This window comes from Fulmarus glacialis, unplaced genomic scaffold (assembly GCF_000690835.1).
Source record: "Fulmarus glacialis isolate BGI_N327 unplaced genomic scaffold, ASM69083v1 scaffold2599, whole genome shotgun sequence".
Classification (NCBI taxonomy): domain Eukaryota; kingdom Metazoa; phylum Chordata; class Aves; order Procellariiformes; family Procellariidae; genus Fulmarus; species Fulmarus glacialis.
Window position 1 is genome coordinate 29,089 of NW_009231220.1, and position 27,658 is coordinate 56,746.

Consider the following 27,658-nt stretch of genomic DNA (forward strand, 5'->3'; position numbering starts at 1 on the left):
GGATGTGGAGTTACCGGGGAGCTTGGGGAGAAGTTGTAGGGTGCTCGGGGGTGCAGGTGAAATCAGCAAGCAGGAGGTATCCCCTCAACTTTTCAAGGGGTGATGCCTCAGAGGAGATGGAAAAAAAGGATCAGGATTGAACGAAAGTAAACTTTAGCTCTAGATCCTTAACAGAATAAAGGGCACTTCAGTAATTTTGTGCTTTTACCGTTTTTTAACTTCCCTTCCTCTTTCTCCTTCACAGTTGCTCTCGGTCGTAATCAGCCCTTGAGAAAAGAGAAACCGAAATGGAAAAGTGATTACCCCATGACAGACGGACAGTTGCGCAGTAAGAGAGACGAGTTTTGGGACACAGCACCAGCTTTCGAAGGTCGCAAGGAGATTTGGGATGCCCTCAAGGCTGCTGCACATGCTTTTGAGAGCAATGATCACGAACTGGCACAAGCAATCATTGATGGTGCAAATATAACACTACCACATGGTAGGTTCATCTAAGATGGATGTGGCCTAAGTGTCACAGTAGTTTAAGGCAAATGTTTTTTTAACCTGAAAATCAATTGAGACATATATGCAATAGTTTTAAATACTTGTATTTCAGGATGCACAATGTCTTCCTATTTGGTGTTTCAGAGCAAAATTACATCAGTGTGTAGAGGGATCAAGAAAAGCAACCTTTTTATCGTTACCTAAATTTGAATGTATGATCAGATACATGGTGTAATACACAATTTAAGTCTGATCTCTGTAGGCAACATTTGTGACTTTGTGTAATCTCTTGGAACACCTGCATGCTCAAAGGTACAGTTTTGTTAATTTTTTTCCAGCCTCCCTTTGTAAGGGAGTAGATTTTTTTTTTTTCTTCCCCCTGATCTTAACAGGTTTCTTTAGCACTTGAATTGCTTTGTTGTGGGGCTTTTTGTTTGTTTTTTGTTTACTTGTTGTGGGGTTTTTTGTTTTTTGTTTTTGTTTTGTTTTTAATTTCTTTTCTGAAGAGTATGAAAAACTTTCCCAAAAACTTGGTGCTGGCAATCTGCTGTAAGGTCTTGTCCAAGATAAATTGTAAGCACTTATTTCAGGTGCTTTCCCTTTCACTCTGTTTTTCTGAACTCCGATTTTTTTCAAGCACTGTTCTCCCTCACTCCACCCTCTGAAATGAATCACTCCCCTTTATTCCCAAGAGAAACAGTTCAAGTTCTGCATTTAAAAAAAAAAATAAAATTTGAATGGATTTGTAGCTTCAGTAACCTGAAAGAATCAGGATGAAATAAAAAAAGCCAAAACAAATCACAACCAAAACAACCCACACCAAAATAACCCACCACCAACCCCTAACAAAACACACTGAACTGAAGCAGGCACGTGTTCTGGGTAGGCTCTGCTTGGCGTCCTCCCTTCCAGAAGGGGCATGAAGAGGCTTGCATCGAGTAATGAACTTGTTCCAGACACGTGGAGCTGGATGCTGTATGAAAGACATATACGTGCTGATTAGGGTCTCCCGGGAAGAGAAAATGATGTGGAAGATTGTGTACTTTGCTTTTTTTGTAACTAGTCTTCATGAGATTGACTACTCATATTACTTTTTTTTTTTTCTTTTTCTTTTATTGGTGGTGTTTAGGATCTTGATTTCCTTAAGAAGTCACAGTTGATCACGTGCTTAGTTTGGAACAGGTGGATTTGGGGATCTGTCTGTCTTTTCCCATACTGAAGTGTGAAACATTACTAGTTGTTGAGGCTCAGTGTGTTGTTTTCCCCTCTCCTGTTCAGCAGTCAGGATCTCTGCAGCATCGCTGAGAGGTGGAACCTTCCAGTGCTGCAACATGACCCGGCTTTTCCATAATTCATGGGCGATCTTTTGTGGTCCTCCAGGTCATTGTTTGTTTTCAAGATTTGTGTTTTGCTGGTTTGACTGATAATGAGTGAGGTTTTTGTCAAGGGCAGTTACACCTACGGAAATGATTTCTGTAGTTTTAAAGAGAAATTTGTCAATTATTTCCAGAACCTGCCAATGCCAAGGAGATCTCAGGTCTTCTCTTTGACAGACCTGTTGGAAGTCTGTATACATTCTAGGCCCAATCCATTGGAGAGAGAACAATAATTTCCCTGCTATATCTTATCAAAAGATAGAGAAAGAAGTCAGGTTGTCTAGTGTGGAACTGGTATCAGAAAACCTCTTTCCTCCTGTGCTTGTCATACCATGTTTCTTTCCTTGCACTAGTTCATAAAACTGGTCAGAATCTGGAAATCCTAAATTACCTACCAGGCTTCTTGATTTTATATATCAATAATGTACTTTAGATAGCCTATTTATTCTGTGTCCAGAAAACAACAGAATATTCTCCTGGTAAATCGATAGTGTTGCTGGATTTTCGTCCTTCCAAAACATCTACATTGCTGAAAATATCCCAGAAGCATCTGGGTGTTCAAGCAGCTTGTGAGCTGCAGAGAATTATATAGGTGAGAGCGGTCTGGCAAAATTGATAACAAGTTACTGATAATTTTAAGTCCCCATTTAGATAAATGGAAATAATTAATATCTCAGAGATTGAGTATTTGCAGACCTAAGGTAGTCACTGCATTGTTTTGCTTAGTTGCTAAAATAAAAATAGTAGAGGTCAGGAAAACTCAATGTTATCTATGGGACAGGTTTAACAAAATATAGATTACCTTCCACTGTGGTCTCTTACTGCTTACATGAGTTGCTCTCCAGATCAGACTTTAGCTTGGTGTAAAGAATTGTCTCTTAGTGTGTGAATGCTCACTCTCTGCAATGAGGGTCAGAATCTGCCTGTGACCATACACAGAAGACTGATAGAAATAGAATTATTTTAGTAAATGAAAAGTGGAATCACGAGCGTGCTTTTGCAGTGAGAGGGATATTATTTGTATAATGTGGTTATGGAATTTGACGAGACCCTGGTAATGAGCTATTTTGACAACATTGGATTATGTGTTCAGTTTAAATGTTGCACAAGTGTACATATGAACAGTACTTCCAGGGGAAATGTTAAATTTATAGCATCAAGTCATGCAAAGAAGCCGTTTGACATGTTAGGTCTCTGCTTCCTCTCGTTAGAGTGGCATAACAACTTGTAATCGTGGAGGAGGATTTTATTCAAGTGGGAAAGTTTCAGTCTGCCTGGGAGAATGTGTCTTTGGGTTCTGCGATGGAGTCGCTTGTGTGTCCGTGCTCCTCGCTTACGAGAAGAGGGCATGGGTGATGTATAATTTTGACACTCCCAAATTTTGAAAATAGCATTTCTTAGTTTCTTGAATAACTGCTTATTAAGCTTATTCAGAGTTTAAGGCTTTAAGTCCCAGCAGTTTCTGGTTGCAAGCAAAAATCTGAAACTGGGCAGATAACTCACATTTCTTCTCTTTGGGCAGTCTGAGGAATGTAGGATGGATGGCGTGCCCTGGTAATTAGCTCTTTTAATGTCATTGAATGTAATACTTAAGGGGGAAGAAGTATGTGAATTCTTAAATTTAGCTTTTCAGCAGACAATTTACTTGGGGTCCTGCCTACTACTGGCAGACTGTAGTCTGCTTTCTAAGGCCCACGTGCAGAATATTCAGAATATTTCAGAAATAAGTCAGGAATCAAACTTGTATCAGAGGCTCTGTTGCCCAAGCCAGGCCTGGCCTGAGGCCGGATTCCAAATACAGAGAATATTTTGAATATCTATCCAGGATCTCAAGTTTAGTAGTGATTTTTGTACACACAAAATTGCATTACTTGCTTTTTATCCAACTTTCTGCTGGTGACACTTCTCTTGTGCATCAGCTGCTTGCATAGTGCTCTGTACAATGTGACCTTTCCAGTACAGAGAAAGCTACTTCTTTTAGAGATTCAGGTATTTATTAGTCATCAAGCATTGTTAGTGCCATGTATGAATAGATTATGAATAAAAGCCTTCCGCTTAATGGGCTCAGTAAGGCCTCTTATCAGCAAACTGAGTTTATCTCCAGGCAGGTAGAAAAAACAAACTGCCCTTGTTCTGAGTGACACCAAAAACCTCCATGTTTTTGTTTATAAAAACTCACTTTATGCAAAATTTAAAAGAAGGGAAAACAGCTGTTAAGAAATCCAGCTGCTGCACATGCATTAACTACCCAGTCCTGTGCTTACCTGATTTATACTAACACTTAGATTTACCCATGTAACCGCTGAGCAGTGCTGTGCCCCGCGCGGGGTTGTCTGTCCTTCCACCCTGCCCTGGGCTCTGCGCTGGGATCTGGAGCATGGCAGGGTCCTGTGTCACCTCTGAATTTCATCTTTTATACCCTTTTTATTGTCTGTAGCTGTTTACCTGGCAGCAAATACACATCCAGTTCAGGCTGTGTCTTCTGTAGCGAAGTTAGGAGAGACTTAAATGCTTGCAGAGCCTCCTGAAATAACACCTAAATGCCTACGTGCAATTTTGTTTTCTGGTCCACCAGAAACCCTGGTAGAAACTGCTAGGGAGTACCACCATGCCACCTTGGAGTTCAGGCTTTGTTCCTTCAAATGGGAGGAAAAGGGAAAATTTGCTGCTCAGGCTATGCATGAAAAAACTCTGTATTTCCCCAAAGAAAGCAATCATTTAGGAAGATGACATGCAGAAATCAAGTCAAGATTTTTTTTTTTCCCTAAGTAAATAATTTGACAGTGTAGCTCTGGCATTTTTGTACGTGAAAACTTGTATTTGGGATGGGACATTCTTCCTTTGATTTCTTAGCTCGCCAAGGAATCTTGAACCCTAAGGAAAACCAACATCAACTAAGATAAATTCCTTTAACTCTGTTGAAAAAATGGAAAATTTAAAATTTTTTCTTCTCCCGAAGGAATGTCTTCTGCAAAATGATGCAATACTCTGAGACTATGGCATTTCCTCTCACTTCTTTTCTATGTGCACAACTGAGGCTTAAAAAAACCAAACCAAACCCATACATCTCCATTTTAACTGCCCCTGTGTGGTAAGCATGTTGTGTACGTATTCAAAACCCTGTATTACTTACAAAATTAAACCTTGTGGGAAGTGGAGGAGTGGAAAGAGGGGGCTGGGGAGGGAGTAGGGACTGACTGAGGTTTGCAGATACAAATTCTGGCCTAGCTGATGCTGCAAAAAATAAAATTGCTTTTTTATTCCAGAAACCTATAAGAAAGTGAGGGAAAAAACCACCTCTTCTTAACGCTGCATTCAACTAGATATTTCACTTGTCTAACCTGTGTGAGGAAAACTCTAACTGATATAATTTTTCTAATGGATGCCTTTTGCTGTCTTCTGCGGTTAAAAATAGCATGTACGAAGTATTAAATAAATAAATAAGCTTGTGGGATGGGCTTAGCACTTCTCATCTATCTTGGGTGCCTCTGTGGGATGTATTTAAAAATAGAAATAGCATTATTGCCAATTTATACATTTTTTTTCCTGATGTCTTAAAGTAGTACATCCTCAATATTTTATTAATGAGTCCATTTAAATTTAATGAAGAACACTTTTACATACTTCTCAGCTATCAAAAAGGAAATGTTGGAGTGTGTAGTATTTTATTAGAGTCTGCACCAAATGTTAGTGTTGAGCTGAACTTGTCCTGAAAGTAGTTAATATTAATTGGTATCTGTCTGGGGTTAAGTGGAGTTTTTAAATTTCAGGATGGACACTTAATCCACTGTAGCATAGTTACCAGTATATTGAATTTAACTCTAATACTGTTTGAGCAATAAAACAGCCTCCTTGTTAAGCCCAGTGGCTTTATGCTCGGGAGCAGTCAACTTCTCTGTGCCTTAAATTACAGCTCCTGTAGCTCGCAGCATGCTTTTTCCATGAGCAGTCTTGCAGTGCTGCCTCTTTGTGTGCAAGCAGAACTGTCACATTTACTGTGTGTAACACTTGAGATCATGAAAAGTGGGGATGTGAGTATTTAACTTAAATGCTGGGGAAAAGTAGGTGAAATTAGTGAAATGTTCTTGCCGTGAATAGAGCATTTTCTTCCCCTTTGGGTGAAATATTCATCAGAAAACCGTAAAAAAAAACTCTAACCAAAAAAACGCAAAGCCAACAGCAGCGCTGTAGAGGAAAGCATGCTTCGCCTCCACTGTTTACCCCATCCCAGTCCAACACAAATTCCTAATTCCAGCAAAACTCTTTTTTCCCTATTGAGCTGTAACCATGCATCATACTGTGATATTTGCTGCCTTTGGGCCTGATATTTCCCTGCGCTAAAGAGCAGCTTTTAATGGCCGTGCCTGCAGTCCTGCATCCCTCTGTGCGCTGCCTCCCCGGTGCGTGCGCTGGGGTTTCCGAGACTCTTGCCGTCTGAGAGGACGCGTTACATCGCTTCAGGTTCCTGCCGTCCTTTAGTGCTCACCTGCATCTCGGTCCAGTACTGTGGTTCAATAGACCCATCAAGATGCACGTGCTCCTTACTGATCAGGTTGGGTTTTTGTTTTTTTAATAGTACTTAGCCAGTACTATATGAGCACTTATTAGTTGTACTTGATAAAGCACTTATTAGTTGTACTTGCCCTCTGCTATGTTGAAAACTCCATTTTTGTTTGTAAATGAAGGATTTCGCACTGTTGCTCAAGAGGTTGGGAGTGCAAGGGGAAGGGGAGAGAGGGTGATAGCTACAGCTGACCGAACAGTATGATTTAGGGTAAACGGGAGAGCAGCCCATAGCACGGGTGGATTTGGCAAGATGTCAGTGTTGCTTTTAGCGTTGATTGCATTCATTGTGCAAGAAGTACCGAGGAGGTTTTTACAGTGCTTAGGTTAAAGCACTGGGAGCGTTGGAAAACTTCTACTCCCTGCTGCATCTGGTATTTCACCTTCTCTCATTGGTCTCGAAGTAAATCAGAAGAATTATTAAAACCTTTTTGGAAGCGAAAGCTGTGTCTGTGTTCAGAAGTGTTGGACAGGCACACGGGTTATTGACAGTGGGCATCAGTGTGCTTTATTGCTGCCTAGCGCTGATGGACTGTTCTTATGTTACCTTTATTAGGATGGTGTTTTATTAACTTCATTCAGTGGATGGTATTACTTTGTTTCCGTCTCTATTGATGTTTGGAGAAATTTCAGGCTGACAGGTTTTGCCTTGCTCTAACTTCTTTTCTGCAATAGTTTTGTGAAAAGTTTACATAGCAAGATCATGCTGGTGCAAGAAATACAGGATTTGCCTAAAGCAGTTTTCCCCAGTGTTTGAGATGGGATGGACAACATAGTCTGTACTGGTGGTAGGGGCAAACCATAAGCAAAATACCATTTTCTTCTTCCTTGCAGGGCTGAGGAGCACAATAATGATGGGAAAGCTGAGCAGTATATGCCATCGATGTAACTTAGTCATCCCAACCAGCCTCATTCTTGCTTACGAGGAAGAGAGGAGGGTGCAGAGACCCTCCTTTGCACAACAAAACTGCCCAGGGTTGCATATGACTTGAAGTGAGGGAAGGGAGGAGTGATCACGGTAGCTTATTTTTGTGGAAACAGTAACTAAGGATGAAAATAGCATTCAATGCTTTTATTGAAAAGGAATCAGACAGTTCTCTGTCCTGGAGAGGGAAAGTTAGCACCCAAGTGCCAGCAGTCTGTGTCAGCCATTAGTGGCTGTGCCACTTTGTATTAATTTAATAAAAGGTATTATATATCACAAACATATAAACTGGTTTGTATTAAAGCCAGATCCTGTATCAGAAGAGGGTTTCTTTATACCATCCAGGAGTAATATCAGACTTATTTTTTCTAAATCGAATTGAAGCATGGTCTCTGATTCAAATGATTAGGTATGAATTTTATTCTGTTGCAGGTTTTGTGTATCACCTTTTAGAAAATACATCTGCTGCAGTGCTTTTACCTATTAAATGGGAATATCTGCCAAACCCTGCTCGTTCGTGACTGTTAAGGCTCCTCATGTCACATGCCTGACCTCTGTTAACATCCAGGAGGTGCTGCATGTGGATGCCGGTGGTGGGGTGCTACTGCAAATGGACTTTCTGCAACGGGCCCTGTGTATCCATCTCATATACTGATTTTGCAGGCTCCCAAAACAGTAATCACTAAATGCCAGACCTAGATGGGAAGGGAAGCAGTGGAAGGTAGTCGACAGGCTTTCAGGAGTTAGTCTTTAAATTTTTACAATAATTCGGAAATATCTACAACAAAATTATATAGTAGATGTTTAACACTGACCATTTAGTATACATCTCCCTTAAAATAAGTAGCTCCAGAAGTGGAACTCTGTAATTTTTGCAGTGCTGTTTGTGTGATGGCTATATTGGACTTAACTGTTGTATTGATGAATCTGTGGTTGAGAGAATCTGTACAGTAAACTTCGCCATGGTATGTTTAGCATTTTAAATTGAATCTGCTTTTGTAAACTGCTGCCCGTTAAGCCACAAGATCCTTATGTTTTTTGTCCTACCCTTGCCTGCAAGCTACCATTGCTTAGCCTTTGTTCTAGGGGGTTAAGGCTGTAGGAATTGCTTTCTCAGTGGCTCATTTGTCTGAAGAGATTTTTTAATTGTCATTGACAAAATATTTTTTCTGTAATGTATTACATTGTCTACACACACGTGAAACGTTGTTGAACAATGTGTTTTTGTATGTGGATATAGAATGCTCGGTCAGGTTTTTCTGATGTCCCTTTAAAATTATAGTGAATGGTATTTTGGTGACTGTGGCTGTCTAATTTAAGATTTCAGCAGAGTTATGAAAGCTTTGCGAGGTCTGACTATCAAAGCGTATCTGTCAATATGATCAGCAGTAGTACTGAGATGAGCATGCAGGCCGTAAGAGTTAAGGAAATTCCTGCAAAGCGGTGAGGGAGACCAACTCATCTTCAAAATACATTTCATGGAGCAACTTTGTGCATGCTCCTTCTGCCCTTTCTGTCCTCAGAAAGTACCTCCTGCTGATGAGAAATCTCGGAAATGCTCTGGCTGTTTTGCTTCTGATCAGGCACAGTAATTGCATTTTCATTAGAAGACTTCATCTAAATTAGGCATCTTCAACCAGTGGCCTCCAGGCTGCGTGCTCCCTGCTCGGACACCGAATTCAACCTGCTTCAACCTGCTTCCCGGTGGCTTCCTGGTGGCACCTTCTCTTCTTCTGCTGTCTCTTGCCTCTGTGTTTGTTGGCATTTTCTCTGTCTGTCGTTGAGCTGGCACGCCTGGAAGGATGCTTATTGCTCTTGGGAATTGCCTTTTTCCCGGGAGGCACGCACGCACACAGTGCTGGGGAAGGGCAGATGCAGAGCTGCCCTGCTGCATGAGCAAAGTCCTTATAAATGTTACACTCAAATCAAGAAAAGTCCCTTTGCTCTGTAGTTGTCGCAGTTGAAGACTGGCCAGATACTTAGAAGGTCTAGCAAGTTGTCTGGTAAAAGGAAGAGAATTGTTTCATTTTTGCTTTTGATCCATGTGAAATTTAAAAAGACAAAAGTCAATTATTACACCAATTACTTCAATGTTTACTTTCCAGTTTTCCGTTTGGAAAAGGAACTGAGGATTCAAAACGTAGATGCAAACTGCAAAATGTTTAAATCTTCTAAAGCCTTATTTCACGTTCTCTTTTACCGCTTTCTGTTGTCGTTTGGTTTAACAGCGCTGTCAAGTCCGTAAAGCCTCATCAGATGACTGTTGCACAATTGGCAGCTTTAGCTGCACTTTTCTTTTTAAACTGGAACTTCAAGGAGGAGATACTCAGTTTATAAATACGAGTGAGAAAACAGCTCTTCCCGGATGAAAATACAGCATTTCAGTTCCTGGAAGCTAAAGCAATCCATTTGTTTACCTTCACACTGAAAAAGAGCAAGTTTGCAGCATTAATTTATAGACTGTAGTGCAGTAGAAACACCTTCTCTCATAGTCACCACTTCAGAGCTGGGAGTTGAAAGCTTTGGAGAAACCTTTGATTTGATTTTTATGTTTAAGTGGAGTTGTGAATGCTGACGCTCTTGAGTACTTTTCCCATTTCCTTTTTGAAAGACTTCTAGGGGAGAGGGGCAGGGAATTAATGCGAAAAACCCCATCCTGCGTTGACCTGGAGTCTCACAGCCAGTTGTTTTTGCTCTTCAGTGGTGTTTTCTCCTGTCTTTGCTCTGGCTTTCACTCTGAAAGGACCCATGCAAAGCAGAGTGTTACTGTGAAGGTGCCTATAAAGCACAAAATAAACGGAGGAAGAGAAACCCTTGTTTTTATGTGAAGTGGTGTAAACGATTGCTTTCCTAAATAGCAAAGCTAGCTGTTGCTGGTTTCTTTCATTTGATGTAATTCCTTGGATTGTTGTTGCTTGAGTCAGAGGCAGGATGCAAGGGAGCAGGGAGGCAATGCTGTACAGCAGGATGGGGCTCCCGCTTTGCCAAGTCCCTTGTTTAGAGCTGTTGGCACTTTGAAGGGGAGAGTGTGCATCCTCGCAGGAGAAGTACTGAGAACTAGTGACTTTGGAGCATGTGGGTGTGTTCAGCATTTCTTTCAGGTATGATGCACAGCATGGAAGAAAGCAGAATGTGTATTCTCAATTTGGTAAAGTCAGTATTGGGTAGCCAGTTCCACTAGGGCAGTGGACCCTGAATGCTTTAAGCAGCTGAGCAAGATGGGCAGGTTGCCTGCTTCCCTTTACACAACCTCCTTGTTCCCCCTCCACATCTCTTCATGGGGCAGCAGGATGCTGAGCAGGGTCAGTGAACACATCTAAGTTTAATATGTCCTTTGCAACAACGTTGGGTTGCTTTTGACAGTCATCCGTTGCCCCATCCAGTTTATAAGACAGCTGCAAGCACCTATAGCAGGGTGACTCGGTGGGTGTTGCAACAGCAGGAACAAGCAGGAGCTGAGAGTCGGGCAACTGCTAGGATGGTTTTGCTGCTCAGAAAAACATCCATGTATCCACAGCCTCAGAAGTGGTGGGAAGGAACCATTTATGAAAAGCCTTTACTTTCACAACCAGTGGCTTGCATGCATTTTAGAAAGAGAAGGATGTAAACCAGCAGTGGTTTTAAAATGCAATGCACTGCAGAGGAACCCTCGTCTACCACGTAATAAAGTGATTCTTAACAGCACCATTAAATGGGTTATTCACTTCCATCCCCTGGGCTGAGAGTGACTCCAGGTTTCTGAAGAGCACTGGGGTGTAGCCCCTGCATCCTGGGAAGACTGTGCTCCACTGGGATGTGGTTAGAAGTGAGAGGTGGAGATGCTTGGAGTATCATCCATTGCTAGGCTGTCACCATGCAGCTTGTGGCTGAATTAAAACTGTGTGGTTTATATGGTATTTTTCATTAGAGAAATGCTTCTTGTAAAAGTGAGCTGTTGAAGAGATCCCCTGACTGAAAATTAGAGAAATGCCAATAAATTCCTCTGTATTTGGCGAATTCCATGCGAGAAGGCTGCGTCTGCAGCGCCTACCAGGCAGTGCTCCACAGAGTTGGTGTTTCTCTTGTTTTCAAGGAAGCAAATAACAGCCAGACTAACGTTCGGCCAATATTCGTGTTCTTTCTGCGTTGCAACCACTGTGCATAGTGTGTATTGGAAAGCTGAGCACGGAGATTTCCGAGTAGAGAATGAGGGAAAATGGCAATAGCTAATCAGTGAGGCCGTTAAAGATAACTGTTGGAATTGGGTTAGCGTATCACTACTGGAGGTGCTTTTATTCTAATGGTGCACCCCTTTGTGTTGTTTTGTTTTCCGTCCTGTTGAAAATTCCAGATCATTATGTGGGATCTGTTACTCTTTCTTCACGTTCGCTTAAAGTGAGCATGCTTGGACCAGTACACAGACTCTTGAGGAGTAAGTACCTGTATTCACAATATAAAATGCACTTTGAGCTGCTTTAAAGCAAAGGGCTACTGTGGAAGATGGTGAGAAGACCCATCCGTATTTGGGAATTGCTTTAATTTCCTTACCCCCTTGTAGCCTTCATTAGTGCTTGCGGCACTGGGACGTGTGTGATTCTGTGGCTGCTGGCTCATGTGTCGGGTGTTTTCCGTGGGAATGGTACAAGCTCTCTCTGCCGTCCGGGGTGCAGCATGTTGGTGCTAGCGAAGGATACGTTACACTGTTGTGCTTCACTGGACTTCTCCTAACCTTGAAACAGAGTCTATTTTCTCAAAAACCTCTTCAGTACGGAGCTACAATTAAGATGATGCTCTCCATCATTTCTGCTGTGATTAATATTTTTAAAATAGATGCACAACATCCTTTCCGAGGGACGCTGGATTTCCATGTTTTCTTCAAATGGAGTGTTGAATCAAATCATCAGGGTGTAAAGCAGTTATGGCTGGCTGAAATATTTATATATCTAAGTGCAGGTTAGAAACTATCAACCCTTCAAATAAAAACCCACTTATGGCTACATCCTACAGTTGTTTTCCTTAAATATTTTTAACGTCTGCTCTTTTTTTTAAAGGTATTTTGAGGAGCTTCATCAACATAATTGCTTGGACTCGTTCTCAAGTCTCTTCTCCTGGTAGCATATGCCCGTCTGTTTCCTGTCTTTGGTTTCAATTTGCCTTTTCTGGTGCGGTGAGGACGACTGTACAACACTGTTTTCAGAACTGCAGGGTTTTTTTTAACCATTAATGTGTGACCATGAAAGTGCAGCTAACTCCTTTAAGGGGAAAAACAAAACAAAACAAAACCCCCAAAACAAACAAATAAAAAAAACCCCACCACAAACCAAGACTGAGTCTACATGATGGCCATTAAATGCTCAAAATAAACCTGGACTCATGACAAAAGAACATCTCAAATTCTTCATATAAGAAGCTGCAGACTGCTTGTTGATCTGCGTGTTGCAGATCTTCCAGACAGGAGTATGTCTGTTTTAAGTGAGTAATATTCCTCTGGTATCTGATAGTCTAGTTTATTAGATACTTCACAGGAGTGGACATTTATTCCATCATTGGCTGCTTACAGCGGTGAAACTGGGTATCTGCTTCATCTGCCTTGCTGTCTGCTAGTAAAATGAGAAAAAGAAATATGAAGTGTTTAAAATGTATTCCTTATTGAAAATTTCGGTGTAAGCCAATGAGAGCGTCTTAGATGCTGCCTTCTGTGTGAAAAGGTGATCTGCAGAGGTGGTATTGCTTGCTTCTGTAATTGACACAGAGCGTTTTGCCCTAAAATTGGTGTTCCTGAAGGAATTGGTGTCCTTCAGAGTGCCTCAGTTCGGTAAATGAGGAGCTCAGTTAGATCTGGGTGTCTCGCTTGCTCCTTGCCCGTGGATGCACCCTGCTCCTCCTCCACGATTTCCAGTTGACAGCGGCCATGACATTTGTCGTTTTTCCCTCGTTTGGCTTCAGGTATTTAAATAATAGGAAGATGGTAACTTCTGCAAGAGCAAGGCAAGATAGTTATGGTCAGAAGTGTCTGAGTCGCAGGAGATGGCTTCTCCCTAGCGCAATTTTTCAGGACCAGGTAATGGCTGAGGAAAGTCCTACCTGGGGTGTGTTACAGAGAGCCCGGGCAGTACTCGCTAGCCTGGTAGTGAGCCAAAGGAGGTATTGTAGTACTTCTAAATCCTCCACAACCTCTTTCAATAAATACCTTGGGATGGTAACTTCAAGTCATTACTGGGCTTCAGTGAATGTGTTACAGAACAGATTCACCTCTGGAAATGGAGGAGAAAACTCCTGAATATCTTCAGCACTTAGCAGACTTAGCAGGCTGATAAGGGTGCATTGGAGCCTGATGAAAGCATGTGGTAGACACTGGCTTCATCTGGTGAAATCCAGATTTGCCAGTAAGGGGAAAAATACTAGTTTCTAAGAAATTAATTTTTTTCCTTAGTGCTAGAGTGCCTTGTGATAGTATAGCTTGGAAAAGGTTAAAACAAGAAGGGACTTCTAAATCATAACTTGAAAGAGGCTGAGTTTGTTCAGACCTAGAGCTGGTAGTTGCTTTTTGCTGACGGTTATCACTGAGAAGCGGAGTGGGCTTTGCTTTTTTGCTGATTATACATCTGAGCCTAATGCAAAGCCTAGTATGGAGTAAGCGATGTTTGTTTTGTAGTGTTATTGCAAAAAAAACTTGCAACAAAATAAAGTGTGTGTTTCCATACACATTGTGACTATTAGTCGTTATACAGAAATCATGAAATCTCACAGCTGCCTTTATTTGTTCCATAGCAATCACGCTAGTGTTTTGTAGAAGGTCATAGCTGCAGCAAGGCCTTGAATTTTTAACCTGGGTTCTCACCGTCTGTGCAGATCCCCAAAGCCTCTGCCTGTTTAGGACACGATGCAGCTCTAACATGCAATCTTCTACGTTTATGCTTAATCAATACATTTTTTTTCTTTTTTATTATAAATAAGGTAACTCTGAAGGAACAACATCCTAGAGGTGAAGAGCACACTACATGGGATAAAGCAATACTGCAGGCTTCTGTTGCTTCACATCTTTCCTGCAACCTTCTGTAATCCTCTCTGCCCCCACCTTTTTAAACAGCCTTGTGTTGTAGTTTTATTTTAGGACGTAGGTATTAATGTGGGATTGTGTCAGTTTGCTTGACCTCCCTGGAGCCTTTAACATTTTTGCTGGTTATCCTTGGAGACTGAACGTGCAAATAAATGACTTCCATGCTCATTAACAGGTCTTTGAATGTCAACACAGGGATACAAGCAAGTTTGGGAGCAGTAAGAGAAAAATGATCAGGGCAAACTTTTGTCTAGGTCATTGTGTGCTTGCTTTCTATCCCCTGTTGTATATAGGTAGGTCGAGGGGAGGGTTGTTGTTTCGTCATAAAAAGTAGGAGTTTTCCACATCCTTTTCTCATTGCAAACTGATGTGGGACTTCTCCGCACTCCATAAAAGCCAACATTTGCTTTTGTGTTCGGTCTAAGGGGTTGTCTCCACTGCTGTGTTAGCTGAAGCTATAAGTGCTGTCTTGAGTTGAATTTCTACCCATATCCAGTTCTAGATCAGATTAAACTGAGTCTCAAATATCATTTTGCTGCCCAGAGAGGGCATTGTGGCGGGCAGGGGATTGTTCGAAGGTTAAGCGCACTGGCACTGGTCATGCAATGGAGATGGAGCACTGCAGGGACTGCAGTCACTGGTTGCTAATTGAACCTCCCTGCATAGGGGAGGACTTCTTAGCATGGTCAGACTGTGCCTTCTCCACCTGAGAAGCAAAAGGACATGCTTTTTCTTGGGGTGGCTACAAGAGTCGGTCCAAGGTAGGACAAGCAGTTAAGGACAAGTGGATTGTACTTAATGAGATTAGTCTCAAGCAAAGATAACTTTATCTTTGCCTTTTGTCTTATTTGGAAAGGAGTGCAGCAGGCTCTGGCGTATTTGTTGGATGATGTAGTGGTCCACGGTGTTGATCACTAGTGTCCTGCTGATCTTAGCTAATGGATAATCCTCTTAAAGTAAAATGCAAATAGCATAGTAGTTACTTTGTCTTCCAAAAGTAACTGGAAATAGCAAAGTAGTTTGTCATATTAGGAAAGTGAGACTGAATAGTTATGTTTTGTATATGGTTATTACATAAAAAGTCCCACTGTAATGGACAAAGACTTTTTTATCGTGCCCAGAGAGGGCATGTTGCTGTGCCACAGAGCATGTTGCTTTTCATAGGATGATGGAGTCTTTGTAAACGTACACAGTGCCCGCAGAGCATGTTGCATTTCATAGGATGATGGAGTCTTTGTAAACGTAGGGGTCTACTTTAGGATTAACAGAACTTCTGCAGTCCAAATGGCATCTTCTCGTCTCCTGTTTTGTGAAAGAATAAAGCGTTTGTACTTCAAGAGCCAGTACGCTATGTTTTCTGGTGGCCTTTCTGCAACATCGTAGTCAAACATCCATGACTTCTGCGTCAGAAGGAGACTTTTACAAGTCTGTTTTAGGAGAGCAGAGGAAAAGCTCTGTAGACCTCCAAAGACAGCAAAAACCGCTTAAGTTTTTGTGGTTGGCAAGAAAAAGGAAAATCTCTATCAGTTGTATAAAATGCTATTGTTAACCTCTCATTTGGTTTTCCATTTTAACCGTGTTAGTCGTAGGATTTTGGATGCTGAGTGGTAGGTATTCACTCTGGGTTTACGGCAACAACAGACTAGTTAAAAACTCAGTGGTAACAAAGGCAGTGACAACTTCTGTAAGTCTGAATGCAGCTTCTGTGCATCCTCTCACTGAACAGATAACCTGGTCACTTCAAACATTGCCACGTTAGCCATCCATAGGGGGATATGGTGCAGGCTCAGATGATTGTGATATTATGCTTTCTTTTTTTTCTCCAAATCCCCACGTCCCCTTTGAGAAGATGGATAATGGAGAACAGTAAATATAAATGAAGAGGGTATACAGAGAACCTCTTTTACCAACCAGATTTTTTTTTTTTAATTCTTATCTAAGAAGCCTGTCTAGACAGGCATCTATTTTAATGACATGCAAAGCAGAATAGTACATGAATACTTCATTAGTGAAAAGACTTGTCATCTTTGAACCCTGATGTAATGTTTCTTGGAAGCTGTTACCTTCTTGCAATATTAGATCCAAGTTTTACAGAGTGATATAGACGTGGCAGTACATATGGTATTGCTAACACGACAACTACCGAGCATTGATACATAATTGACTTTGTCTATCAAACCTCATTTGGGTAAAGAACGACTCACTGATGAATCAGACTGTTCTAGAGTTTGTATCGTGGCAAAAGCCTGCAAGGAAAGGGAAGGGGAAACTTGTCATAAAGGCTGCCATGACTGGGTGACTGGTTAACCAGCCTCTGAACCCGTGGTTGTGGTTAAAATTCACTGTCGTCTTGCATTGTTTCGTTCGTAGTTGTTATTCATATCCCGGTCTAGTAACTGGCAGTCCTTAGCCACGTTGTGGATTACGGGTGCGTACCAGCCTGATGGCTGTCTTCTTGTCTGCCACAACCAGAGCAGATGAAAAGCCAATGAACTGCATAGACTGTAGGTATTTGTGCTCTAGTAAAACAGGATTAGGGAAGAGTTAGCTCTGTTCAGTAAGTTACACCGCTGTCAAGTTTTGAGCATTCTGGCATAGGTCCCCTCTTCCCTGGCTTCCCCTCTTTCTCTGGCAGACGGGCACAGTGGAGCCGCAGATCCCAGTTCTTCTGACAGGATTGCCACTGCTGTTGTTGGCATTAGTGAGGATTTTTAAGAGGAATTTGAGGGAGTTGGTTCAGGGCCTTGAGCCCCCCTTTCCCACAAGCATTCTCCTTCCCAAATCGTTCTTTCCCTCCCTGTCCATCCTCCCATGGAAGCTAATCCCTCTCCTCTCCCTGCCCTGCTCTCCCCCCTCCAGCACAGCGGGGACAGTAAGGGAGGCACACCAACTAACTGCGGCTAAAATTTGAAGAAAAGTGGCTTGCTTATCTAGTGCAGAAATTTCTGTCTTTCAGAAGACTCTGTTAATCTTAATTATCTTTCACCTTCAGCCTAGTTAATTAGTGCTAATGAATTAACTGATGCTGGTGCTCTGCTGTGATAAAGGGAGAGGATCACCGTGCTCAGCGATGCACCTTGCATATCTGCACCAGCCTTTTCCCAAAATAAATCCCCCCTGCTGCTTCCCTGCTCCCCCTCACCAAATTCCAACCCAAACAAAAGGTTTCTAACAAACATAGGTAACAATGGCATGCAGGCAGATTGGCTTTCAGTTACAACACATGGACGAGACATACCTCAGACGGGGTGACGATGGCACATCCCTCTTAGCCAGCAGATCAGTGCAGAAGGAGCTGCACAAACCCCTTGTCTTGCTTCGCTGTTCAGATGCATCTTGGTTTCTTTGGCAGGTGAGCGTTCAGGCGATGCCATCCTAAAGAGCAAGCTTCGCTCTCTGCGGTGCTGCTGCCCTCTGGTTTCAGTAGGTACCAGGCGCCGCTGATTCGGTGATAGCGGTTTGGGTTTTCCTCCCCTGTGCAGGCGTGAGTTGCAAAACTGGTTTTAAGAATGGTTTATGCATGAGATCGATCGCCAGATTCGCAAACCTGCCCCGCACTAGGGTAAGGTGTGCCTTAGTTTGAAGCAGGGTGACTTAGATACATATGGGGGATCTTTGGCTAGATACTCTGACTGAGATCTGCTCTTCAAAGTATTACTACAGCAAAAGCAGCTAGTTAGGATCATTCAGGTTGGAAGGGACCTCAAGAGGCTCTTTAGTCCAACCTTCTGCTGCAAGGTTATTGCTTTTTCAGACAGCTGAGTGTACATTATTTTATCGGCGATCTTGGAACCCGGGTGAGCCGGGTTTTCTGAAGAACATCCAAGCTAGGAGCTGAGCATGAGCAGTGCAATAGCTGATTCAGTGAACCAGCTACGAGCTAGTTCTCCTGCCAAAGAACGAGGTGGGAGGATTACAAAGGCAGTAGCAGAGTGTCTTAATTTTCTCTTCCTTTCCCTTGTTGTAATGCACTAAGCACGATTCCAGCCTGTGTTGTGCCAGTTGCCGCAGGCGGGAGTGAGCTGGTCCCTGCTCACCAAGCAGCTCCTGAAGCACTGGGATCTCCTGCTGGCTCTGGGAGTCGTTCTCCTTTGTGGAATTGAGCCAGACCGATAATGTTCCCATAATGGAAGAGCTGTTTTTCAGTGAATTTAAAATGAGAATTATTAAATGTGTAACACTTATTATCTACAAAACCCGTTCTTTAAGGAGCTGGAGTAAGTTCTTTATTATAAAGGGAGGCTGAAGATGAGAGCAGAGCTGTGTTGTGTGAGCAGTTGTGCTGTGGCTTAGGAGACAAACTTGTACCTTTATAAAGGCTTTGTACAGTAGTTTTATGGTAGTTTAAATTTGCATAGCCCGTGGAAGTTTAGTGTGGAAGAAGCATGGGAGGGGGCTTATATATGTGGTTTATTATCAAGTGTTTCATCCACACCATTAACGATTATAGCCAGTTTATTGTTTTCCCTATGTGGTGCAAAGCACAGGCTTGCACGAGTACTCCCACGCATTGCCCTCCAGAAAATGGGAGAGCTACAGTTGTTAACTGCGGCATTAAGCCGTTTCAGTCATTATTAAGTTATATGGGGTTTAATGTGAGAGAGCTTTTTTTCTTTTAACTCCTCCCAGTTTGTGATGGATGTAGGTGAACTGGAACAAAGCACTGCATGTTTTCACTTGTTTGTCTCAATCCTGTTCACGTTCTGAGCAAAGTCACCCTTCACCACTCTCGCATGCTGTTGACGTCAGTACACATTTTTTTTTTTCTTATAAGATCCTGTGTTTCCCAGCCATGACCTGGAATCAGCGACTAATAAAGATGAAGAGATAGTTCAGCTTTTCTGCCTCAGTCATTGCTCTCTAGGAATTGTTGTACTGTAGGACCCAGAAGAAGACCCACTTGTTTTCTGATGCTCGTAATGAGTTTCAGGCATTAGTGACCTATATTGGATTCAAACCAACAGTCGACAGGTAAAAGCTCTACTATTGCCAATTTATTCAGCAATCCAGGCTCAGCTTGGGTTTGGAATGGAGCTTTTCAGTTAGAAAAACAAATGAACCAGCTGTTCCTTGGGCAAATGTGTTATACACAGACACTTGAGCTCCTTAAATTAGCTAGTCTCATTGCAATGCTAGATTTTGGTTTGTGTCGTCTTAATTTTTTTTTTCTGCAGCACGTCTGTCTGGGGGAAGGGAAGAAGAGATGGAAATCTGCTCCGTTTTTAAGTTCTGGGCGTTTCTGAGCAATCTTCCTTAAAACTGCTCAAAATCTTAAAGAAATAGAAGGCACATCATGAATAGAAAACAAGAAATTTGCTGCTTTTTCTGAAGAGAATGGTATGCAGCTTTAAAGAAATGCCAAAATGCATTAAAACTTTTTATGTTTTTGGAGGAGTGTGGTCATATACGCCTGACTGCAAAAGTTTACCTTTGTGTCATTTAGGTCTCTTAAATCGCTAGTCCTTTCATGTGCGGAAGGGCAAGTAAGTCCAAACTCTGAACTGCTTAGAGGTGGAAGCAGTATCTCAACCAGTCCTTTTCTAGTGTTTTCCCTTACCAATCCAGAGAAATATCTCCATCCTAATAATCTCAGTAAAATGAAGTTTTATGGCCTGCAGGGCAATTAATTTCAAAATGTTCCAGTTCTGTATGCTTGATGATCACATCTGCTTATTTTTCTGCCCAAAACTCTCAAGCTGTCTCCTACCTGGATAATAACCAACAAGAAGCTCTGCCTTGCAGCTCCTTCCAGAATTCTCCAGTCTCCAAGTTGATACTACTTTTGAAGTGTTAAAATAATCCCATCCACTGTGGTTCTAGCATTGTATCTTCTGTTCTGTCTGACTTGAATCAAGCCTATAAAGTTAACTCCATAACTGTGTTGCAGCATCGATACTGAATGACTCTAGAGGTTGCTTGACAGTGTAAGTCTTTAACTGGGGAATTCTCAGAGTAATGAATTGGTCAATGAGATCCTCAAAGCACTCCTTAGATCACGTGCCATGGCACCTTAATTCTGAATGATAGAAAGTTGGAGAGGATTAAGGTTTGGGTGGGTGGGTTGGTTAGTTTGTTGGTTCTGTCATTGGCTTTCCTCAAAGGCAGTTCTTCAGGTTGCTACCAGGATGTTTTGTGTCTGAGTTTATTAAAGTCATGTCAACATCTAGAGGAGTATTTAAATACAGAAAGAATACTCAAGTATATGAAGTATTCATAAGCTTAATTTGTCCTCTCCTCAATATTGTGGTAAGATCTCTTTATAATATCTTGGTCTTTCATGTCCAGTACAGAATCCTTCACCTAGACCTGCACGCCTGCCACTCGTCCTCTCTGCTGCTTTCTTCCTGAAATCTGCCCCTTTTACGTGATTTCTTTGTATGATCCAGCAGTGAAAATTCAATGTACTGACTCACTCTAGGCTTTGACGTCTGAACCTGGTCTGGTTGCCTGATGCAGCATCCAGCTGCAGCATCTGGGGAAGGAAGGGGAAGCAGGGAAGGGGAAACCTGTCCTCGCACGGCTCCGAGCACCTGCCCGCTGGTGGAGTGCGGTGCTGGCAGGGGAGGGCGCAGGGCTGCCTGCCTGAACTGCGAAGCCTCTGTTTGCGTTGCTTTTTCCTTCTCCGGTTTACGGGAGGCTGCATCCTTCCTATGCCGTAACTGGCTGGTGAGGATGCTTGTTGCCTAGGTAACGGGGAAACACACCCCCCAAAATTATTTTTCTTTTTTCTCTGTATTTTTGGCATTCTTTTAGTGCCCCTTCCTGCGGAACAACTTTTGTGGCCCAAGCTGATGTATCTTGCAGGAAGGATCAGAAACGTGGGTTTCAATTATAACAGCAAAATTACGAAGGGCTTTGTAGTTCAGATGTTTAATTTCCTGCGTGCTTTGCACTGCGTAAGGGACGCTGCAGCGAGTGCCTCGGTGAAGAGCTGCCATCTGGCTGGTGAGATAGGCCTTGCCGTGGTGGCTGCGGGTAATTCAACCACTTTCTGTCTTCCTCTCCGATAACTTGTGTTTTTCTGCATCGCTTAAAATAGCTCCAAACTCACCGCGCCTTTGGTTAACGCATTCAGCCATCGTTTCGCTTTTGAGCTCCCACCAACCTGACACCCCTTCACGCTCTGCCTTTGAGTTTGTTGCTGCTTATGACATCTTGAAGCTTGTAGCAGAGCCTGACCCTCTCCAAAGATCACTTAACTGAAAGCCTTGTAAAGCTGAGCGGGAATTAGCTGGCTGAAGAGGACCGGGCTGTGTGTGCACAGCTCCATGTCTCTTTGGAGGTGAGGACCAACACCTCCGCATCTCCTCCCTGGAGCTCCGGCTTGGCCTTCAGCAGGCGCGGTGTGCTGGTGAGGAGGTGGTGCCATCGTAAAGTCTCTTCTGCTCAGGATAGTCATCTTCTGTGCTTTAATCAATATATCCAATCTTGAGAGTCGTTGAGTGGTACGTAATAGGACTTGAGAGTGTTAGAGATGTTTTTACCAGTACGAGTGGAAGAATGGGATTACCGGTGAGATTTATGGTAACCTGTTGTTATATTAACAATTTGTCATAAACAGTTTCTCAGCCTGGGATGGGACTGTGCAGTTTTTATCAGCAAGAGGTTTCCTCTACTGTGTCTTTTTTCTTTTTTTTTCTTTTTTTTTCTTTTTCTTTTTTTAAAAGACGGACCTCCAAGTTAGCTGCTGTTTCAGAGGATTTTTTTAATATTGCTTATCTGATTATGATTAAGCAAGTTGGTGTTTATAGCATATGCTTTGACCTTGATGTTAGTTCAGCTGGGCAAGGATATAAATGATGAAGAAATTCCTTAGCAAGCTAACCCCATTGTATTTAAAATTAACTCTTTGATATGCTATTCTAAAATAGGAGCTTTTAAAGAAAGATACAAGTTTAGTTGCTCTGGCTAAATTTAAAGGCTGTTGAAGTTTGGATTTTTTTTTTTTTAGCAGCAAACTACGTCTACTTGTTTCTATGAACTGTGATCCAGAATTTAGTACTGTGACATTTACTAAATAGATCAGGCGTACAGAATGAAATGAACATTGTAAAACAAAACTGAAGTACAGGAGCTTCAGGCCTTGCTCTGTAAATCACAAAGTACTATGAAAGGTATGGATCCAATACAGTTTTGATAAAAGCTGCTTTGCTCTGAGATTCATAAACAATACAAGACTGTAATGAGTTGAATAACTATATTTTTCTGGATTTCCCCTTTTTGTTTTGTTTTCTCAATAAATCTCAGGGCATAGCAGCCTACAAACAGAAAAGTCTCAAAAGCAGCTGCACCTAAACATTGATCTTTTAGCCAAAGATTTCCTCTGTGTGTTTTCATCAACACAAATTATCCTTAAAAAAGGGGGGCTTCTGTCTAAAAGAAAGGTTTGCAGCACAAGATGCTGCTGTCACAGTGGGCTGAGTGACACAGTATGTCCCCAAATTATAATTTTATATTGCAGTGATTTTGCTGATCAAACAGCAAAGTTTAAGACAACTCACTGTCAGCATGAAAAAACCTCCAACTAAAAAAACCACCTTTAGTTTCTAAGAAGGAGCAGTTGGGTGTTTTGTGCAGAACTGCCGAGTCAAGGAGTTTTTTAAATATTCTGTAGCTCAAGGACTTGGCTCTTCTTCAAACATTTCCAACTACAAAAGGATGGGTAATCTTGCAAGTGAATGTGCCCCCTCTAGGGGCAAAAATGTGGAAATTTGTTATAGCAGGTAAATTCAAAACAGGGGAGAAGCGTTTGCTTAAGAGTGTGACTATCTGGGTTTTTTTAACCACAGTGGGAAGGGATTTCGGCTGTGATTTAGGATGCAGCTTCCTCTGCATCTCGGCTCCCTGGCTTGCTGCAAGGGGTGACGTGCGCTGTATGCAGCAGGGCTCTGCTTTCAGCCTTCTCTTACTTTAACTCTTAAAACATATGAAAAATGTGCTGCTGTTTTTCCAGGGCAGTTCTTGAAATATCTTTATAAAGCATGTCTTATACTGTGAAAAAGTCAGCTTGTATTTGTAAGTTCAGCATTACAATTCTTGAGCTGTTCTGTGCTCGTTGTACCATTTGGATAAGAAGGAATGCCATATGCACACGGCTGCCCGGTCGTCTTTAACACGAACGCCCAGATTATCCCGAGGAACCTCTCGGGAGTCTAGGGAAATAAAAATCCCTCCTGAAACTTCAGGGCTTTGAATACGGGAGTTACAGATGCTGTGCAAATGTAAAGTCTGTGCTGGGTGTCGTTGCTGTGGCGGGGGCACCACGCTCCCGAGTTGTCTGACTTGGGTGGTCGTGTTTGTTCTGGCAGTGCTTGCTAAAACATGAGTCCTATATGAAACCGTTTCAGCAATTTTTGAATGTTTGAGAAGTTACAAAATCTTTCTTTCAAAGGCCTTTGGTCTTTCCCATTTTGGCTTTTCAGAGCTCAGGTTCAGGATCGTGTAATTCATCCAAGTGGCATTTTCTGGGTGCACGCGTGCCCTGAACCTCAGGCTGTGCTGCTGGTGAAATACTCCTTTTTTACACGACACATGGGGAGAACATCGTCCTCCCTTATCTCTTCCTTCCTGCTGCTTTTGAAGTTTATCTTGGTTTATCTGGAGGGAGAGGTGCGTTTGACTTTTAGGGGGTGCTTTTAAGTCAGCCCCAAGTTTCCATATGAAAACAAGGTGAAGCAATTTTTAATGAAAACTTCAGATTTTTTGTATCAATCCTTTAAAGCCTGAATTCAGATCTCATTGTTCAGATGGTTTAACAGCAGGGTCAGCTCTTCTGAGCATGACCGCTTCAATTTTAAATGTGAAATGCATTCATGTTCATTTTTTTTCCCCTCTTATCTCCTAAAGGTGCTCTTACAGAGTGTTACGATGAACTGGGCAACCGGTACCAGCTTCCCGTCTACTGCCTCGCCCCACCTATCAACATGATAGAGGAGAAGGGTGACCTGGAGACTCTGGATATTCCTGATCCCCCACCCAATTCAGGGCACGAATGCCAGCTTCGTTTGCGCCTGTCCACAGGCAAAGACCTCAAACTCATGGTCCGCAGCATGGACACGGTGTACCACATGAAGAGGCGGCTGCACGCAGTGGAGGGAGTGAGGGCAGCCAGCGCTGGTTCTTCTCGGGCAGGCCGCTGGCAGACAAAATGAAACTGGAGGAGCTGAAAATCCCAAAAGACTACGTGGTGCAAGTCATCGTGAGCCAGCCCTTAGCAAATCCCACCCCAGTGGAAAACTGATTTCTGCTTGTTTATTGATTCTTCTTTCCTCCGTCTCTGTCATGGGGTTTGTTTTCACTGCCCTCTCTTCTTTTGGTTTGTCCTCGGGCAGGCCGCTGGCAGACAAAATGAAACTGGAGGAGCTGAAAATCCCAAAAGACTACGTGGTGCAAGTCATCGTGAGCCAGCCCTTAGCAAATCCCACCCCAGTGGAAAACTGATTTCTGCTTGTTTATTGATTCTTCTTTCCTCCGTCTCTGTCATGGGGTTTGTTTTCACTGCCCTCTCTTCTTTTGGTTTGTCCTGCTAATGGATTGGTTCCAAGAAATGACCAGCAAAAATTCCATCTGTGATGGAGATCTGCAAAAACAAAACATAAAAATGTAAACTGGCCTTTGGGGTTTGCCTGATCTCATATTTAACACAACAGCAAGCAGCACAGGGCAAGGGCAAAGGACGGAGCAGGAAGGGGAAGGGAAAAGGGAGGAGGTACAAGGAAGGAGGGAAGAGATTGTAGTATACTTCATAAAAAAATGTAATGATTCTTAAAACTGTAGGTGGTGTCGTGATCCATGGAGCCAGAGTAACAGAGAGCACTTCTATTTAAAAAAAAAAAAAAAAAAAAATTTAAAAATTAATCAATTTGTAAAATTTCATATCAGCACCACATACAGTTCATGCAAGAATCGCAGCCACTCTGGGTAGGTCCCGCGCTGCGTGTTGACGGGGATCCTTTCTGGTTTGACCTAACTCGCCTGCTTTGCCCAGGCACTGCGGAGCTGGGCTGGGGGCTCGGTCTAAGTCCTGTGCGGGCGGCTCCTGGCGATGCTCAGACCAAGCAATTGTACATTCCAAGATGGCAACGGAGTCCTGTGCCATTGCTGGCTCCCGAGCTGGGAACGCAGCCCACCGGAGCCTTAGGCAATAACTTAGTCAATATATACTCTCACGTACTGTACTGTAAACTTACTTGCTACAAGACTGACTTAGCCTGAAGTTTACTGGCTCACCGGCACCTGAGTACGTGCCTGCCAAATTACTGTATATCACTCAGAACATTAAAACAAATTTTTATCAGGCTAGCTAAGGTGAGTGATGCACTGGCTGCGCTGAAGCGTTAGGTGCATCACCTAGGTCAAATGGCACCAGTGTTATAGGTCCAGGTTAAACTGCAGTTACACCCAGATGCAATGGATTGCAACTTCCCCTGCTCGGTTTGTAGAGGGCACAAAGCATGGAAAATGGTAAGGAGGACACGACAGCATACGGTTTTCAGCTTTTGATGTGAGTGTCGTTTGAAGCAGCAGCTGGTCTTCTAGCTCTGGTGACTCTCCAGCCAGGACAACTGGAGGTATCCTCACCGACACGCACCCGCGGCCCAGAGCGGTGACAGTGGAGTTTCACAGCCAGTGCTTTCCCTTCAGAATGTAAGAGGAGCCCTTTTGGCAAATGACAAATCCTTCCGTAGTCTCAAAAATCTGAATCGGAGCATATTTTGGGGGGGGGAAAATCTAATTGCTTGTTCCCTGAGTTAGCGATGCTCTCTGTGTTCCTTTGGCTGCTCTTGCACCCCTGTCTGGTAATGCCTTTGGTTGAGATCAAATGCCCTGTTCCTTTTAAACATGATTTCTAGTTTGCTTGTTTTTTCAGCCATCATTGAAATTACTTCATTTCTTCCAAAGTCAAATGTGCTATTCGGGTATGAATAGTATATTTTTATTGGTTTCCGTCTTCCCTCTCTGAATCAATGGTCTAAAGCTACAGTTGTCCCAGCTCTTTCTCATCTACTAGTGAAACTGGTGGGTTACATTGACAATTTTAAACTTGTTACTTTTGCTCCTTCATTAATTCCATAGAACTCAGTTTCTCGGACTCAAAGGAAGTTCTTGCTCCGTGAGCGTCAGCATAGAGCCAGAACGAGCAGAGGTCGCTTGTACAACATCGCAAGTTTTTCCCAGCAGGTGGAAGCAGGTGCAGAATTTACACTGATGGTTGGAAAACAGATCCATGTTTTATATGCATTTCTCACCCTACCCAAATAAATATAGCTCTCTTTTTGGTCCCCGTATTGTATTGTCCCCGTTGTATTAAGCCTATGGTTTTCTGAAAGCTCCTTTAGCCCCTGTGTAAAGAAAAATTAGTTCCCTGTTCTCATAAACACCAAAGTGACTTGGTTTTCTTTTTTCTTTTTTTTTTTTTAAAGATGAAATCAAAGCTGATAAATACTAATCTATAACAAAAGTTTTCTATTGTGGAGTTTTTCTAAGACAAATATGATTTACTATACTGGGTTTTTGCAGCCAGAACTTTTGCATTCCAGAGGGGAAAAAAATATTTGATCTATAAACAACTCAATCTCTTGGATTTTCGCTGGGCAATGGATGGTTTCATGCCAGGAAGACACCACTTGTCTTGTAAGGCATAACTTACATCTCTGCATAAATGGTCTTTAAGATGTCATTCCCCTGCAGTCCCTTCTGGAAGGGGGGAAATTGTGATAGATTAAGGAGGAGCAAACCAGGGTGACAGTTCTGTAACTGTGAACACTAAAACACTACTTCTTTTTGTAGGATACATTTTGTTGATTTTTGTTTTCTTTTTCTATTCTCATTCGGGCAATTGTTACCATATACTGTTTTTGAGATTACAGCATGTAGGGGCTGGGAGAGCTCCTTCTTTCCCTCTCCCCCCTCTTAGTTGGAAAAGGTTCAGTTTTATTATGCCATAATAGATGACCATCTTCTGTATTAATTGTTTTTATGTCAGGGAGCAAGGTGATGATCTGAAGGCCGTGTTGCGAGTGGGCTTTGAGTAGAACAGAGAATTGGTTCATGAAAGTACTCTATTCTCTAACAGCCTCTTCCCCTCTCCTGTCCCTTAAGCACATATCTAAAACTGAAAAAATTCAATGGTAAACTGCTTTTCTAGGTGAAAGTGAAGACTTTTCAACCTCTTCTGTATAAAATGACAGATGTGCTAAGCACATACCCTGCTGGAAACAAATTTTACAAGATTTGTATTAGGAAAGAATTCTAAGTTTCAAAATATAA

The 27,658-nt window shown here is 42.4% G+C and overlaps 1 protein-coding gene across 1 annotated transcript; it reads left to right on the forward strand.

Annotated features, from left to right (window-relative positions):
• Positions 1-252: 252 nt before the first annotated feature.
• LOC104081640 (ubiquitin domain-containing protein 2-like) lies at positions 253-24,629 on the forward strand. Its single transcript, XM_009584473.1, is given in 3 exon segments — positions 253-481; positions 24,236-24,487; positions 24,490-24,629. Coding segments are annotated over 3 exon segments (567 nt in total). The 5' UTR covers positions 253-306.
• The last annotated feature ends 3,029 nt before the right edge of the window (positions 24,630-27,658 follow it).